The 18,949-nt window shown below is 41.6% G+C and overlaps 1 protein-coding gene across 2 annotated transcripts in view; it reads right to left on the bottom strand.

Annotated features, from left to right (window-relative positions):
- Positions 1-756: 756 nt before the first annotated feature.
- wdfy4 (WDFY family member 4) overlaps positions 757-18,949 on the bottom strand; it is a 195,701-nt gene continuing 177,508 nt past the window's right edge. For both annotated transcript variants that reach the window (XM_029697915.1, XM_029697914.1), the window contains exons 62-65: positions 18,539-18,742; positions 17,832-17,922; positions 2,055-2,181; positions 757-1,345 (exon numbers count right to left, since the gene is read on the bottom strand). In XM_029697915.1, coding sequence (XP_029553775.1) covers positions 1,282-1,345; positions 2,055-2,181; positions 17,832-17,922; positions 18,539-18,742 — 486 coding nt within the window. In that variant the 3' untranslated portion in view covers positions 757-1,281. The remainder of the gene's footprint in view (positions 1,346-2,054; positions 2,182-17,831; positions 17,923-18,538; positions 18,743-18,949) is intronic.

Below are 18,949 nucleotides of genomic sequence, written 5' to 3' on the forward strand. Positions count from 1 at the left end.
CAGTCTTGGTCTTATCAGACCAGATAATCTTGTTTCTCATGGTCAGAGTCCTTTAGGTGCCCTTTGGCAAACTCCAAGCGGGCTGTCATGTGCCTTTTACTGAGGAGTGGCTTCCGTCTGGCCACTCCACCATAAAGGCCTGATTGGTGGAGTGCTGCAGAGATGGTTGACCTTCTGGAAGGTTCCCCCATCTCCCACAGAGGAACTCTGGAGCTCTGTCAGAGTGACCATCGGGTTCTTGGCCACCTCCCTGACCAAGGCCGTTCTCCCTCAATTGCCCTTTGGCCGGGAGGCCAGCTCTAGGAAGAATCTTGGTGGTTCCAAACTTCTTCCATTTAAGAATGATGGAGGCCACAGTGTTCTTGGGGACCTTTAATGCTGCAGGAATTTTTTGGTACACTTCCCCAGATCTGTGCCTCGAGACAATCCTGTCTCGGAGCTCTACGGACAATTCCTTTGACCTCATGGCTTGGTTTTTGCTCTGACATGCATGAATTTACCACAGGTGGACTCAATCAAGTTGTAAAAACAAATTTAATTTACCACAGGTGGACCCAATCAAGTTGTAGAAACATCTCAAGGATGATCAATGGTAACAGGACAAACCTGAGCTCAATTTTGAGTGTCATAGCAAAGGGTCTGAATACTTATGTAAATACATAAATAATACATTTGCACAAATTTCTAAAAACCTGTTTTCGCTTTGTCCTTATGGGGTATTGTGTGCAGATTCAAGAGACTTTTTTATTTAATCCATTTTAGAATAAGTGAAGGGGTCGGAATACTTTCCGAATGCAGTGTAAACAGTTACTTTCACAAACACAGTTACATTCATCAACAAAATACCTAAACGTTAGTACTATAAAGTAAATTGAAATGTACGATCTGTATATAGGTTGAAACCACATGATTCATTGATCTGTTCCTTCCATGTCATGTGTTAATCTTGTAATAAGTGTAAATAGTTTGTAAACACTCAAAAAGAAAATCCTGATCCCCCTCTCTCCATTTCCTCCCTGTGCCTGGAGACTTTGAGAGAGAGAACATCTCTCTACGATTGGAGTGTGGTGGTCGGTCTGGAGGTGAGGCAGGGGCTGGTGAAAGAGTGCACATGTGCAGTGCAATAAGAGGTTCCTGAAGTGCAGGCTGGGTTTTGGTGTATTGTTGGTTGTATGGAACTCACACACGCACACCACGCACGCACGCACCCACCCACGCACACGCACCACACCCACGCATGCACGCACGCACAAACAGACACACCCAACTGCTCCTTCCCCATCACTCACAGGTCCAGGTGAAGACTCTACCCCAGCCATCTCCAACAAGCAGAGTAGCATGGGTCCTGTAAACACAGAGGCATACATTGAATGGTTTATCATAGCTGTGTGTGCATCATGGCCATGCACAGACCTTTTGGAGGGCATATGCTCAAACTCCAAAAGGGACACACCTCAAAAAACAATCTCGCAACCGGGTTCACAGAGTCGTTGAGCAATTATTACAAGAATAGGGGACAGCAGCACAATCTGAGGAGTTAAGTATTTTCCAAACCTATTTTGAGCTGGAATAAATGCTGCATTTATTTACAATGACCAACACAATTCCAGTCAAAAAAGAAGATTATAAGAAATGCCGTAGGCTACCATTACTATATTCAATCCAACTCCATTTGTTGCCACTATCCTTTATCCCAGTGGTTTTCAAACCTTTTGACCTGTGACCCCCAAAAAGGAGTGGTACAAAACGCACGCACATGAACGTACAGTGGCTTGCGAAAGTATTCACACCCCTTGGCATTTTTCCTATTTTATTGCCTTACAGCCTGGAATTACAATGGATTTTTGGGGGGTTTGTATCATTGGATTTACACAACATGCCTACCACTTTGAAGATGCAAAATAATTTTTATTGTGAAACAAACAACAAATAACACAAAAAAAACTGAGAACTTGAGCGTGCATAACTATTCACCCCCCAAAGTCAATACTTTGTAGAGCCACCTTTTGCACCAATTACAGCTGCAAGTCTCTTGGGGTGTGTGCATGCAGTACCTGGACATGGCTAGAGCAGTGACTGCAGGGTTGTTCTTGTAGCGCCGTCTGGACACTGCTTCACTCCTGTTTAGCGGCCGACACAACACCAGGTGTCTCTCCCAACTCTGACTCAGACCCGACATTCCTACACAGTAATTAACAATATTACAACAGTATAAAATCAGTCCTGCACTATTAGACCTACAGTACAGGGGATCTCCTGTTATACTGTATAACAACAACACAAGAGGTCTCTCTCAGACCTGACCTGCTAAACCTATAGTAAAGGACACAACAAAAATATAATATAACAACACAGACAACAGGGTCTCTACGCTTTCACCCATCTAATCATGTCAGAGTTATTCGAGGACGGAAGGATATATTTTTAAAGTAGTTGATCAGGGTCTTTTTCAACCTCTGACCCTGACAAACTAAAGGAACACAAAACCTTCAGAGGCATCAGAGGCTGTATTTATAGTAGTGTATATTACATGGTCAGCAGGCTGTTAGTGAGAACAATCCCTCTTAAATAAACCTCACAGTTACACCAGGACTGTTCTGTTGTAATGTACCAGGGTAATACTGCCATGAGCTGACAATAAACAAATAACAGCTGGGTATTATTGCATTCTAAATTACACACGCTCACGCATGCATGCGCGCCCGAACACACATCAGCAGAATTGCTCATCAGCGTTTACTGTCGGTATCTTTAATAATTGTAAAACTCCATAATTCCAGGCTAGATGTTATCTTGGAAGGAGCATTTTATTATAAACTTGATTCTGGAAGCTAACAGTCAGACTAAGAGATGGTTGGCTCTGAATTATCAGCTCACACTTAACAGCATATATAAACAGATATCTATGGAAGATATCTCAGAAAAATATTTGGTTATTTGAGTCTCTCTCATAGTTCACTTCTATCACAGTATCACTTCCCTGCATATTTATTTAGACAGTGAAGCTAAAAGTTTTAATTTAGCTATATACTCTAGCATTTGAGATAAAATGTTTCATATGAGGCAACAGTACAGAATGTCACAATGTATTTGAGGGTATTTTTAAACATATCTGATTTACCGTTTTAAAATGAAAGCACTTTATGTACAGTAACAGAATTAGGTAATAACCAAAAAAGTGTTAAACAAATCAAAATATAAATATATTTGAGATTCTTCAAAGTAGCCACCCTTTGCCTTGATGACACTTTGCACACTCTTGGTATTCTCTCAACCAGCTTCATGAGGTTTCATGAATTTCATGCATTTCAATTATCAGGTGCACCTTGTTAAAAATTAATTTGTGGAATTTCTTTCAATCTTAATGCGTTTGAGCCAATCAGTTGTGTTTTGACAATTTAAGGGTGGGTATACTGAAGATTTGGTAAAAGTTAAAGACTAAGTCCATATTATGACAAGAACAGCTCAAATACACAAAGAGAAATGACAGTCCATCATTACTTTAACCTCTCTTGGGTAGGGGGCAGTATTTTGACGTCCGGATGAAAAGCGTGCCCGTTGTAAACTGCCTGCTACTCAGGCCCAGAAGGTAGGCTATGCATATTATTAGTAGGTCTGGATAGAAAACACTGAAGTTTCTAAAACTGTTTGAATGTCTGTGAGTATAACAGAACTCATATGGCAGGCAAAAACCTGAGAAAAAATCCAACCAGGAAGTGTGGAAATCTGAGGTTTGTAGTTTTTCAAGTGATTGCCTATCTAATACACAGTGTCTGTGGGGTCATTTTGCAATTCCTACGGCTTCCACTAGATGTCAACAGTCTTTAGAACGTTGTTTCATGCTTCTAATGTGAATGGGGAGAGAATAAGAGCATATGGAGTCAGATGACTGAGAAAATTACATTAGCTCAATCGCGCCCGCTCCAGTGAGAGTTAGGTGTGTTCCTTTCCATTTCTGAAGTCAAAGGAATCGTCCGGTTGGAATATTATGGAAGATTTATGATAAAAACATCCTAAAGATTGATTCTATACATCGTTTGACATGTTTCTACGAACTGTAATATAACTTTTTTGACTTTGTCTGAACTTACTGCGCGAGCACAGTGAATTTGGATTACTCGACTGAACGCGAACAAAATGGAGGTATTTGGACATAAAGATTAACTTTATCGAACAAAACTAACATTTATTCTGGAACTGGGTTGCCTGGGAGTGCATTCCGATGAAGAGCAAAGGTAAGTGAATATTTAGAATGTAATTTTTGTCATTTCTGTTGACTCCAAAATGGCGGGTATCTGTATGGCTTGTTTTGATGTCTGAGCGCTGTACTCAGATTATTGCAAAGTTTGCTTTCGCCGTAAAGCTTTTTTGAAATCTGACACAGCGGTTGCATTAAGGAGAAGTGTATCTATAATTCTTTGAATAATAGTTGTATATTTTATCAACGTTTATGATGAGTATTTCTGTAAATGGATGTGCTCATTCACCGGAAGTTTTGGGAGGCAAAACATTTCTGAACATTACACGCCAATGTAAAATGGGGTTTTTGGATATAAATATGAACTTTATCGAGCAAAACATACATGTATTGTGTAGCATGAAGTCCTATGAGTGCCATCCGATGAAGATCATCAAAGGTTAGTGATTCATTTTAGCTGTATTTCTGTTTTTTTTGTGACGCCTCTCCTTGCTTGGAAAATGGCTGTGTGGTTTTTCTTGACTAGGCGATGTCCTAACATAATGTTATGCTTCGCCGTAAAGCCTTTTTGAAATCGGACACTGTGGTTGGATTAATGAGAAGTGTATCTTTAACCTCTCTGGGCTAGGTGGGACGCTTGCTTGCGTCCCACCTACTCAACAGCCAGTTGAATCCCGTGGCGCGTTACTCAAATACCTTAGAAATGCTATTACTTCAATTTCTCAAACATATTACTATTTTACAGCATTTTAAAGACAAGACTCTCGTTAATCTAACCACACTGTCCGATTTCAAAAAGGCTTTACAACGAAAGCAAAACATTAGACTATGTCAGCAGCCAGAAATAATCAGACACCCATTTTTCAAGCTAGCATATAATGTCACATAAACCCAAACCACAGCTAAATGCAGCACTAACCTTTGATGATCTTCATCAGATGATAATCTTAGGACATTATGTTATACAATACATGCATGTTTTGTTCAATCAAGTTCATATTTATATCAAAAACCAGCTTTTTACATTAGCAGGTGACTAGCATGTGAATAGCATTCCCACCGAACACTTCCGGTGAATTTACTAAATTACTCACGATAAACGTTCACAAAAAACATAACAATTATTTTAAGAATTAGAGATACAGAACTCCTCTATGCACTCGATATGTCCGATTTTAAAATAGCTTTTCGGTGAAAGCACATTTTGCAATATTCTAAGTAGATAGCCCGGCATCACAGGGCTAGCTATTTAGACACCCACCAAGTTTAGCATTCACCAAAGTCAGATTTACTATAAGAAAAATGTTATTACCTTTGCTGTCTTCGTCAGAATGCACTCCCAGGACTTCTACTTCAATAACAAATGTTGGTTTGGTCCCAAATAATCCATTGTTATATCCAAATAGCGGCGTTTTGTTCGTGCGTTCAAGACACTATCCGAAAGGGTAAATAAGGGTTACGAGCACGGCGCATTTCGTGACAAAAAAATTCTAAATATTCCATTACCGTACTTCGAAGCATGTCAACCGCTGTTTAAAATCAATTTTTATGCCGTTTTTCTCGTAAAAAAGCGATAATATTCCGACCGGCAAAGCCTGTTTACATTCAACGAGAGAGAAAGTAAAAGCATGGGATCCCCTTGTGCATGAGCCTTAGTCTGATGGCCCTCTGATCGGCCACTATCCAAACGCGCTAATGTGTTTCAGCCTGGGGCTGCCTCGATATCATTCAGCTTTTTCCCGGGTTCTGAGAGCCTATGGGAGCCGTAGGAAGTGTCACGTTACAGCAAAGATCCTCAGTCTTCAATAAACAGAGTCAAGAAGAACAAGAACTTGTCAGAGAGGGCACTTCCTGTAAGGAATCTTCTCAGGTTTTTGCCTGCCATATGAGTTCTGTTATACTCACAGACACCATTCAAACAGTTTTAGAAACTTTAGGGTGTTTTCTATCCAAAGCCAATAATTATATGCATATTCTAGTTACTGGGCAGGAGTAGTAACCAGATTAAATCGGGTACGTTTTTTATCCGGCCGTGTAAATACTGCCCCCTAGCCCTAACAGGTTAAAATGGTATATAATACTGAGAAATGTGAATTATGAGATTGTTGTTTTGCCCTGCTATTTCACTGGCTGTTGGCGAGTGTGTCCCGCTAGCATCCCACATACCCCAGAGAGGTTAAGACATGAGGGTCAGTCAATCCGGAAAATTTCAAGAACTTTAAAAGTTTCTTCAAGTGCAGTCGCAAAAACCATCAAACGCTTTGATGAAACTGGCTCTCATGAGGACCACCAAAGGAAAGGAGGACCCAGAGTTACCTCTGCTGCAGAAGATAAGTTCATTAGAGTGACCAGCCTAGGATTTTGGCAATTAACTGCACCCCAGATTGCACCTCTCGGAGATTGCACCTCTCAAGTAACAGACACATCTCAACATCAACTGTTCAGAGGAGACTGTGTGAATATGGCCTAATGGTTTAATTTTTGCAAAGAATCCACTACTAAAGGACACCAATAATAATAAGAGACTTGGTTGTGCCAAGAAACACAAGCAATGGACATTAGACAGGTGGAAATCTGTCCCTTGGTCTAATGTGTCCAAATTTGAGATTTTTAGTTCCAACCGCCGTGTCTTTGTGAAACGCAGAGTAGGTGAACGGAAGAGCTCCGCATGTCTGGTTCCCACCTTGAAGCATGAAGGAGGAGGTATGATGGTGTGTGGGTGGTTTGCTGGCGACACTGTCATGATTTATTTTGAATTCAAGGCTAGGGTTGGAAACTTTCCGGGAAATTTTCCATGGGAAGTTAAGCCCAGGAATTTGGGGAATTTCGCTTAAAATCATCAAAAAAGTTAGCTGATAAACGGTGAACCTTTATGTGGGATACACATAAGGCAATTCTAAGTCTTGTGTTATACAGTGCCTTGCAAAAGTATTCATCCACTTGCCATTTTTCTATTTTGTTGCATTACATCCTGTTATTTAAATCGTTTTTGGTGGGATTTCATGAAATGGACATACCCAAAATAGTCCAAATTGGTGAAGTGAAATTAAAAAATACCTTGTTTAAAAAATTTCTAAAAAACAAAAAACGGAAAAGTAGTGTGTGCATATGTATTTACCCACTTTGCTATGAATTCCCTAAATAAGATCTGGTGCAACCAATTACCTTCAGAAGTCACATAATTAGTTAAATAAAGTCCACCTGTGTGCAATCTAAGTGTCACATGATCTCAATATATATACACCTATTCTGAAAGGCCCCAGAGTCTGCAACACCACAAACAGGCCAGGGACAAAGTTGTGGAGAAGTATAGATCAAGGTTGGGTTATAAAAAAATATCCGGAACTTTGAACATCCCACGGAGCACCATTAAATCCGTTAAAAAAAGAAAGAATATGGCAATACAGCAAATCTGCCAAAAGAGGGCCGCCCACCAAAACTCATGGCCCAGGCATGGAGGGCATTATTCAGAGAGGCAATAAAGAGACCAAAGATAACCCTGAAGGAGCTGCAAAGCTCCACAGCGGAGATTGGAGTATCTGTCCATAGGACTACTTTAAGCCATTTTGCCACAACTTTAGAAGTATGCTTGGGGTCATTGTCCATTTGGAAGACCCATTTGTGACCAAGCTTTAACTTCCTGACTGATGTCTTGAGATGTTGCTTCAATATATCCACATCATTTTCCTCCCTCATGACGACATCTATTTTGTGAAGTGCACCAGTCCTTCCTGCAGCAAAGCACCCCCACAAAATGATGCTGCCACCCCCATGCTTCACGGTTGGGATGATGTTCTTCGGCTTGCAAGCCTTCCCCCTTTTCCTCCAAACATAACGATGGTCATTATGGCCAAACGGCTCTATTTTTGTTTAATCCGACCAGAGGACATTTCTCCAAAAAGTACGATCTTTGTCCCCATGTGCAGTTGCAAACCGTAGTCTGGCTTTTTTTATGGCAGTTTTGGAGCAGTGGCTTCTTCCTTGCTGAGCGGCCTTTCAGGTTACGTCGATATAGGACTTGTTTTACTGTGGCTATAGATACTTTTGTACCTGTTTCCTCCAGCATCTTCACAAGGTATTGCGTACTATTGTTTGTACAGATGAACGTGGAACGTGGGACCTTCAGGCATTTGGACATTGTTCTCAAGGATCAACCAGACGTGTGGAGGTCTAAAAAAAATTCTGTGGTCTTGGCATATTTCTTTTGATTTTTCCATAATGTCAAGCAAAGAGGCACTGAGTTCGAAGGTAGGCCTTGAAATACATCCACAGATACACCTCCAATTTTCTCAAATGATGTCAATTAGCCTATCAGAAGCTTCTAAATCCATGACATCCTTTTCTGGAATTTTCCAAGCTGTTAAAGGCACAGTCAACTTAGTGTATGTAAACTTCTGACCCACTGGAATTGTGATACAGTGAATTATAAGTGAAGTAATCTGTCTGTAAATAATTGTTGTAAAAATTACTTGTGTCATGCACAAAGTTTGTTAACAAGAAATTTGTGGAGGGTTGAAAAACAAGTTTTAATGACTCCAACCTAAGTGTATGTAAACTTCCGACTTCAACTGTAAATATTGCTGTACACCAGCGGAAGGTTTTAAGGCAACAAAATAGGAAAAAGGGGGGTGAATACTTTCGCAAGCCACTGTATTTTGGTTAAACTACCCCCAAATTAATGGAATTGAAACCCTCTGCTTGCACAGTCCATTCTTCCATCACATGTACAGCTGATTCTCAAGATCTTGCACACTAATGAGATGCTATTGAGCCCACACTACTACAATGTCTGAGCCAAGGACTACTTTCTGGTAAGTTTTGATTACAATACTGGGTGGGGTGAATATATTTTATATGACATACATGATTTTTTGTTAACTAGTAAATAGTAGTATACAGCAAAGTGTTTTTAAATAATTTCTAGCTTAACAATTTCTGCTAGTTAGTTTTTGCTACCATGTGGGTTTTAGCTTGCTTGAGCCTACTAACTGAGGAGTGTTAATTAACCTGTTTTTATCTTACAAATGAGTTGTTTAATCTAACTGCTTAACTATTTATCTGTACATGGAATTGTATTTGTTGTTTTTTTACAAAATGTTTTTTTGTTTTTACAGGGAAATGCCACGCCATCTGATGTGTGGAGAAATTTCACTGCATCAAATGTAGAAGGAAAAGCTGTGTACATTTGAAAATGCTGTGCCAAATCATATCTGAAGAATGCAACAAAGGTGCAGAATCATCTGGCCAAGTGCATAAAGTTCCCTCAGCAGTCACAACAAGCAACCTCTGACAAAGTCCCTCTACTTCTATTCGAAGGTAAAAATGATGAATCAGACACTTTATCGATAGCAACAGCTCATGGTTCTCCGGGAATCAGAAGTTTTTGACTCAATGGAAGAACATAGTCAGAGAAATGCTGATGAATGTCTTGCTCGAGCTGTGTATGCAACTGGTTCACCTCTGATGCTCACAGGCAATGAGTATTGGAAGAGATTTCTGAACATTTTTCGCCCAGCATACACCCCTCCAACCAGACATGCTTTATCTACTCATTTGCTGGATGCAGAGTTCATCAGAGTTCAAGTGAAGGTCAAGCAAATCATAGAGAAAGCAGACTGTGTTGCAATCATCTCTGATGGGTGGTCAAATGTTCATGGGCAAGGAATAATTAACAACATCATCTCCACCCCTCAACCAGTATTCTACAATAGCGCAGACACAAGGGACAACAGACACACCGATCTCTACATTGCAGATGAGCTGAAGGCAGTCATCAATGACCTTGGACCACAGAAGATCTTTGCACTGGTGACAGAATGCTGAGAACATGAAGGCTGCTTGGTCTAAAGTGGAGGAGTCCTACCCTCACATCACACCCATTGGCTGTGCTGCTCATGCATTGAATCTGCTCCTCAAGGACATCATGGCACTGAAAAAAATAGATACACTCTATAAGAGAGCCAAGGAAATGGTTAGGTATGTGAAGGGCCATTTTTATAGCAGCTATCTACCTCACCAAGCAAAGTGAGAAGAATAAGAGCACCACATTGAAGCTGCCCAGCAACACCCGTTGGGGTGGTGTTGTCATCATGTTTGACAGTCTCCTGGAAGGGAAGGAGTCTCCAAGAAATGGCCTGTAATGTCTGCTTCCAACTCACACACTCAAACACGCAGATCCCCTGAATGCAGCTCACTTTCCAGCCAACTTTCCAGCTCACACTCTCAAACATATAGATCCCATGAACGCAGCTCACTCTCCAGATCCCAATCACCTGAATTCTGATCACCTGTTCACACACCTGTATGCCATTATCACACACTATTTAGTTCAGTTCTTTGCACCCCATCATTGTGAGGTTTTGTTTGTTTTGTAACACACTTCTATTCAGAGCTCTGTTTTTCCCGTGATTTAATCCTCCCGTGTATGATAGTTTTGCCCTGCCTCACTAACGACGCCTTTTGCCTATTCCCTGCCTGTACTTTAGCCTTTTTGGATCCCCTGTGTATGACCTTCTGCCTGCCCCTGGACCCAGCCACCTGCCTCCATCTGTGGTCCCGTACAATGAAACACCTGCTGCGCCCTGTGCTTGAAACCAGCTCTCTGTCTCCCATCGTGTTCATTACATGGCCATATCACAGTCATATCACAGTCATCATCCAGGATCCTCCTGGATGATGTATTTTGGGAGAGAGTGGTAAGCAGCCTGAAACTCCTGAAACATATAGCAGTAGCCATTTCACAGATTTAGGGAGACAATACCATCCTGTCTGATGTTCAGACTCTGCTTGCAGATGTAAGTGAAGAATTCTGTACTGCCCTGCTCACTTCACTGTTGCTCCAAGCAGAGGAAACTGCAGTTCTGAAATAGATCAAAAAGCATGAAGACTTCTGCCTGAAGCCCATACACGCCGCAGCATACATGTTGGACCCCAAGTATGCTGGCAAGAGCATGCTGTCTGGTGCAGAGATCAACAAGGCCTATGGTGTCACCACTACCGTGTCTTGCCACCTTGGCCTGGATGAGGGCATGGTTCTTGGCAGTCTGGTGAAGTACACTTCTAAGCAAGGGCTTTGGGATGGAGATGCAATATGGCAGTCGTGCCAACATATCTCATCAGCCACCTGGTGGAAGGGACTTTGTGGATCTGAGGCTCTTTCCCCTGTTGCCTCCATCATCGTCCAAATCCCACCAACATCAACCACCCCAGAGTGCAACTGGTCCTTGTTTGTGAACACACACACCAAAGCACGCAACAGGCTGACCAATACAAGGGTTGAAAAATTGGTGGCCATCTGGGCAAATTTGAGGCTTTTTGAGCCTAACAACGAGCCATCCTCAACAAGTTGGAAAGTGACAGTGAAGATGAGGACTCAGAGTCTGGTGTTCAAGGGGTGGACATTGATGAGGTCCAGGGAGAAGACATGGAAGCCTGAGAGGAAGACAACCAAAGCTTTAGTTTCTCGACTATCATTTTACAGATGTATGTTGAAAACGTTTTTGGGAGATGCAATGGATCATTGGGGATCATTCAATATTCCCTTTTGTTTTTTAGTGAAATCATCCCATGTAAAGAGTCAACTCATTTAATTAAAGTTCAATTCGTAACCATTTTTTACATTTTATTTCTATTGGAAGGATTTAATAATTTGCAATCATGTCTACTTATGATAAGGTAAAATGTTTATGTTTCTGTCTTCATACGATATGGTAAATATATCCAATGCAAAAAACATCTACATTTAAATGGTATTATTATTAATTTGCATATATTTCTGTCAATTCCTGTTAAATCCCGTATAGTAACGTTAATTTCCACAGACAGTTTCCACCTCTGAATATTCCCCAAAATGTGTAACCCTATTCAAAGCACTCTTAACCAGCATGGCTACCACAACATTCTGCAGCGATACTCTATCCCATCTGGTTTGCGCTTAGTGGGACTATAATTATTTGTTTTTCAACAGGACAATGACCCAAAACACACCTCCGGGCTGTGTAAGGGATATTTGACCAAGAAGGAGAGTGATGGAGTGCTGCATCAGATGTCCTGGCCTTCACAATCACCCAATCTCAACCCAACTGAAATGGTTTGGGATGAGTTGGACCGTAGAGGGAAGGAAAAGCAGCCAACAAGTGCTCAGAATATGTGGGAACTCATTCAAGATTCACGCAATCTCCACTGTACAGTTGATGTTGAGATGTGTCTGTTAATTGAACTCTGAAGTACTTATTTGGGCTGCAATTTCTGAGAACGGTAACTCTAATGAACTTATCCTCTGCAGCAGAGGTAACTCTGGATCTTCCTTTCCTGTGGCGGTCCTCATGAGAGCCAGTTTCATCATACCGCTTGATGGTTTTTGCGACTGCACTTGAAGAAACTTTCAAAGTTCTTGACATTTTCCGGATTGACTGACCTTCATGTTTTAAGGTAATGATGGACTGTCGTTTCTCTTTGCTTATTTGAGCTGTTCTTGCCATAATATGGACTTGGTATTTTACCAAATAGGTCTAGCTTCTGTATACCCACCCCTACCTTGTTACAGCACAACTGATTGGCTCAAACGCAATAAGAAGGAAATAATTTCCACAAATTCACTTTTAACAAGGCACACCTGTTAATTGAAAGGCATTCCAGGTGACCACCTCATGAAGCTGGTTGAGAGAATGCCAAGTGTGCAAAGCTGTCATCAAGGCAAAGGGAGGCTACTTTGAAGAATCTCAAATATAAAATATATTTAGATTTTTTTTCAACTTTTTTTGGTTACTACATGATTACATATATGTTATTTCATAGGTTTGATGTCTTCACTATTATTCTATAATGTAGCAAATAGTAAAAATAAAGAAAAACCCTGGAATGAATAGGTGTGTCCAAACTTTTGTAAGATGGCGCCGGATAAGATGGCAGACGTTTTACGTGCCCCAGCCGATTGTGTTTTTTTCTTTGCTTATTTGCGTTGTTTGTAACTTATTTTATTACTTATTTTGTACATAATGTTACCACTACCATCTTTTATGACCGAAAATAACTTCTAGACATCAGGATTGCGATTTCTCACCTCGGACTAGCAGAATCTCTTTTTCCCTTCACGACTCTGATGAGCCCGAAGCAAAGGATACGCTGCTTCCTCGGGAACAGGCCCTGATCCCTGTGATCTGAGTGAAGAGGCGGAGAAAGAGGGGACGAAGGTCCCGCTGCCTTCTGAGAATTCGCAGGCAATCGAATAAACCCACACTTCCCTCCATTCTGCCAGCAAACTTGCAATCTTTGGACAATAAAATCGCCGAGTTATGTGGAAGACTAAACTACCAACGGGACATTAAAAACTGTAACATCTTATGCTTCAAGGAGTCGTGGCTGAACAACGACAACATCAACATACAGTTGGCTGGCTAAACGATGTACCGGCAGGATAGAACAGCGGCGTCTGGTAAGACAAGGGGCGGCTGTCTATGTATTTTTGTAAACAACAGCTGGTGCACGATATCTAAAGGAGTCTCGAGCTATTGCTCGCCTGAGGTAGAGTTTTTCATGATAAGCTGTAGACCACACTACCTACCGAGAGGGTTTTCATCTGTATTCTTTATAGCTGTTTACATACCACCACAGTCAGAGGCTGGCACTAAGACAGCACTGAATGAGCTGTATTCCGCCATAAGCAAACAAGAAAATGCTCAACCAGAGTCGTCGCTCCTAGTAGCCAGGGACTTTAATGCAGGGAAACTTAAATCTGTTTTACCAAATTTCTATCAGCATGTTAAATGTGCAACCAGAGCAAAAAGAACTCTGGACCACCTATACTCCACACACAGAGATGCATACAAGCTCTCCCTCGCCATCCATTTGGCAAATCTGATAAAAATTCTATCCTCCTGTTTCCTGCTTACAAGCAAAAATTAAAGCAGGAAGCACCAGTGACAAGATCAATAAAAAAGTGGTCAGATGAAGCAGATGCTAAGCTACAGGACTGTTTTGATAGCATAGACTGGAATATGTTCCAGGGTTTCCTCCAATGGCATTGAGGTGTACACCACATCTGTCATTGGCTTTATCAATAAGTGCATCAATGACATCATCCCCACAGTGACCGCACGTACATACCCCAACCAGAAGCCATGGATTACAGGCAGCATCCGCACTGAGCTAAAGGCTAGAGCTACCACTTTCAAGGAGCGGGACTCTAACCCGAAAGCTTATAAGAAATCCCGTTATCCCCTCCAACGAACCATCAAACAGGCAAAGCTTCAATACAGGACTGAGATTGAATCGTACTACACCAGCTCTGACGCTCCTCGGATGTGGCAGGGCTTGCAAACCATTACAGACTACAAAGGGAAGCACAGCCGAGAGCTTCCTGTAGACACGAGCCTACCAGATGACCTAAACTGCTTTGATGCTCGCATCGAGGAAAATAACACTAAAACATACAGTACATGAGAGCACCAGCTGTTCCGGAAGACTGTGTGATCACGCTCTCCACAGCCGATGTAAGTAAGACCTCTTAAAAGGTCAACATTTACAAGGCCGCAGGGCCAGACGGATTACCAGGACGTATACTGCGAGCATGCACTGACCAACTGGCATTTTCAACCTCTCCCTTTCCGAGTCTGTAATACAAACATGTTTTTTATTAAGCAGACCACCATAGTCCTTGTGCCCAAAAACACTAAGGTAACCTGCCTAAATGACTACCGACCCGTAGCACTCACGTCTGTAGCCATGAAGTGCCTTGAAAGGCAGGTCATGGCTCACATTAACACCATCATCCCAGAAACCCTAGACCCACTCCAATTTGCATACCTCCCCAACAGATCCACAGATGATGCAATCGCCATTGCACTCCACACTGCCCTTTCCCACTTGGACGAAGGAACACCTATGTGAGAATGCCATTCATTGACTACAGCTGAGCGTTCAACACCATAGTGCCCTCAAAGCTTATCAATAAGCTAAGGACCCTGGGACTAAACACCTCCCTCTGCAACTGGATCCTGGACTTCCTGACGGACCGCCCCAGGTAGTAAGGGTAGGTAACAACACATCCACCATGCTGATCCTCAACACAGTAGCCCCGCAGGGGTGCGTGCTCAGTCCCCTCCTGTACTCCTTGTTCGCTCATGACTGCACTGCCACGATTCCAACCCATCATTAAATTTGCCTATGACACAACAGTGGTAGGCCTGATCACAGACAACGATGAGACAGCCTATAGGGAGGAGGTCAGAGACCTGGCCGTGTGGTGCCAAGATAACAACCTCTCCCTCAATGTAATCAAGACAAAGGAGATGATTGTGGACTACAGGAAAAAGAGGACTGAGCACTCCCCCATTCTCATCGACGGGGCTGCATTGAAGCAGTTTGAGAGCTTCAAACTCCTTGGTGTCCACATCAACAACAAACTAACATGGTCCAAGCACACCAAGACAGTTGTGAAGAGGGCACGACAACACCTATTCCCCCTCAGGAGACTGAAAAGTTTTGGCATGGGTCCTCAGATACTCAAAAGATTCTACAGCTGCACCACTGAGAGCATCCTGACTGGTTGTATCACTGCCTGGTATGGCAACTGCTCTTTCTCCAACCGCAAGGCACTCCATAGGGTAGTGCGACCGGCCCAGTACATAACTGGGGCCAAGCTTCCTGCCATCCAGGACCTCTATACTAGGCGGTGTCAAAGACTCTAGCCACCCTAGTCATAGACTGTTTTCTCTGCTACTGCACGGCAAGCGGTACCGGGTCACCAAGTCTAGGTCCAAGAGGCATCTAAACAGCTTCTACCCCCAAGACTCCTGAACATCTAGTCAAATTGCTATCTAGACTATTTGCAGTCCACATTGTTGTAATTGCTTCAATATGGAAATCCATTGTTAAACATATGCTATAGCGTTCACACTGATATAGGGGCTAGGCCGACTGTAAATTGCAGTCTGAACATAGGACGAGGCAAACATAGTCAATAAGCAAGATTAAATTCACTAGGCTATCGATAAGGCCTAAAAAGACATGTATGATTCAAATCAAATTCTGATAAAAAACGAAACAACAACTTCTTTGAAATAGGTGTGTCTAAATACAGTTACAGGCACCATAATTGCTCCCCGTGGGCATATAATACAGACAAGGCTATTTAGACTATGGAGGGTTTTACGCACGTCCAAACGTTACACAGGAGCTGGATAAAGATCCAATATAAAGAGAAAATTGGAATGTCCACTCATTGCAAATATAATGTTTTATAAACATTACGGAACCATCTTACAGATCATATTTGCACTTCTCCAGAAATACCAGACATTGCATTCGAGCCATGTACGTTCTCACCATAAACCCATGGACGGTGAATCTTTCTAATAAGTTTGGTTTTTAATTAAATTAAACAAAAAACAATCCATCTGTTTTTTTAAACAACAATATTTCTAAATAGGAAGGGGTTCAAGAAGCATGATATTATAAATCACTTCCCTTGTTCCATGGCACTGTGTGCACATGTAGGCCTAAATACCTTTATGCATAAAATTCAAACGTCTTTACAAAATACTAGGCTCCTGTCAATTGCATCGTTGCCTATGTGCAAGGCAGATTCTCAAAAAAAATGGCATCATAGGAGGACTGAATAGTTTGGACTGGTAATCGGACGAGGGGCGCTCTTTGAAAATGTGGATGGATAGCCTACGTGAACAAGCAAAATACAGGTATGTGAATTGTAAATAATGAAAAAGCAAGAGGGCAAAAACCTCTTAGTAGACCATTTAAAAAGCACCCTCAGTAGACCATTTAAAACCCCTTTATTCTTAGTCTACTTTTGGTTTATGGCAAGGATAAAATAGACGCACCTATGCAATGCTGCTAAACCAGCCTTGATTAGCCTATGCTTTGTTTTTACTCAAATTAAACAAAATGGGGGAAACCAATATTTTTTTATGTTTTCTAAAAACGAGATTCACAGGCACAAAGGGCACATCTCTCCTTCCATGGGCACTGTGCGTCATGGCTGGATAGGCTGCACTTCCGCTCTCAAAATCCATCCATTTATAAACTGCGATACTATTAAGATCTGCTTTTTGTGTGTCTTAAAACTTCCCATTAGCGCTACATGAAATTGTCACTTTTGCACTTGTTTTAAAGGACACACTTCAAATAGTGCCATCCCTCCCACCTCAGCGCAAGCGAACTGATGTTAGACAGGTATATTACCAAACATAGTGTTAGGGCTGAAAAATGGCAGTGCGCCAGTTTCTACATGACGAAATGCAAACTAACGTGTGTTTGACACTAGTACCAGCCGAAAATAGAGCCCTTTTAAGTGAGTTGTCCAAATTCTTATGACACCTTCAAATGGGGGTACTAGATACATAAAGTGCTTTATTTTTAAAAACGCTAAAACAGATATGTATAAAAATACCCTCGAATAAAATGTGACATTCTGTTCTGTCGCCTCATATGAAACATTTGACTTCAAGTATAGAGCCAAATTAAAAGTTTTAGCTTAACTGTCCAAATTAATATGTGGGGGAGTGTAAAAGCACTTATTTGATTATGAACCAGATGTGTTTAAAAAAAATCATATTCTTCTCATTTGAGGAATATTTATGTCTTGTTGTTATTAGCATGAAATTAGCATTAGCATTACCGTCTATGTTCATTGCAGGCTGATCCTGTCCTTGGGATGTGGGCTGCTGTGGAGGATCTGGTGATGTTCTAGTGTACTCCGTCCTCCAGATCTGTTACACACAAACAATCCAACATAACTGAACACATTAAACACAGACACACATGCACATAGGCACGTGCATACACACGCAAACCTCCCACAACACCCTGATGCGCATGCACACATACACAAACAATCAGGCCGGGTCCGAATACTCGTACTTGTGTTCTAAGTAGTAGGCTGATGAACTGTGCGATAATATAAGGTTTTATAGTATATGAAATCTCAAAAATTAGATATGCTTTAAATGCCAGGATGTCAAACTCATCTCTGCCTTTCATTTAGTAGAATCCGCTGCACACTAGTGAGAAAAAAAGTATGTTCAAACCCACTTGTGTTTGACAAAAGCTGATAATTAGCTGATAATCAAATAAGGGGACCCATTGTACAAAATGAACGAATGGTAGGAAACAATGCAATTTTGCATTATATGACGCATTGTCATTATGGGTTAGCCTAGAATGTTGATATTTGATGCTTACTGCATACATTTCTACTAAACAGTAAGTTCTAAATAGTATTTAGTGTGATTAGTACACATTAGGTAGTTTTAGTAAGTAGTAGGCAAGACACACATACACAGTTGTCGAATAAGAACTAGCAAACACACACTCTCACTCTCTTACCCTCACTATCCCGTCAGCACAGCCAGTGACTATAACGTTTCGTGGATCCCACTCGTGTCTCTGAGTGAAGCAGACAGACAGGATGTCCCCATCTGAGCTGCAGGAAGTGACATCAGAGCCACAGGATGAGTCGAGCCAGGTGAGTAACTGACCCTTCATACTCCACAGGTACAGGACCGGCCCTGCACACGATGCTATCTCACCCTGAAGGAGAGAGGAGAGGGTTAACATACACACATACACAGGTAAAAGGGGTTGGCCACGCAACAAATCCCCAAGTGCAGAACAGACTATGGGAGGCACACAATACTACATAGAACCATGACTACATGGGACTCTATTCCACATCAAGTAACTGTCGCAAGCAGTAAAATTAGATTTAAAAAACAGATTAAAAAAACACCTTATGGA

This window comes from Salmo trutta, chromosome 18 (genome assembly GCF_901001165.1).
Source record: "Salmo trutta chromosome 18, fSalTru1.1, whole genome shotgun sequence".
Classification (NCBI taxonomy): domain Eukaryota; kingdom Metazoa; phylum Chordata; class Actinopteri; order Salmoniformes; family Salmonidae; genus Salmo; species Salmo trutta.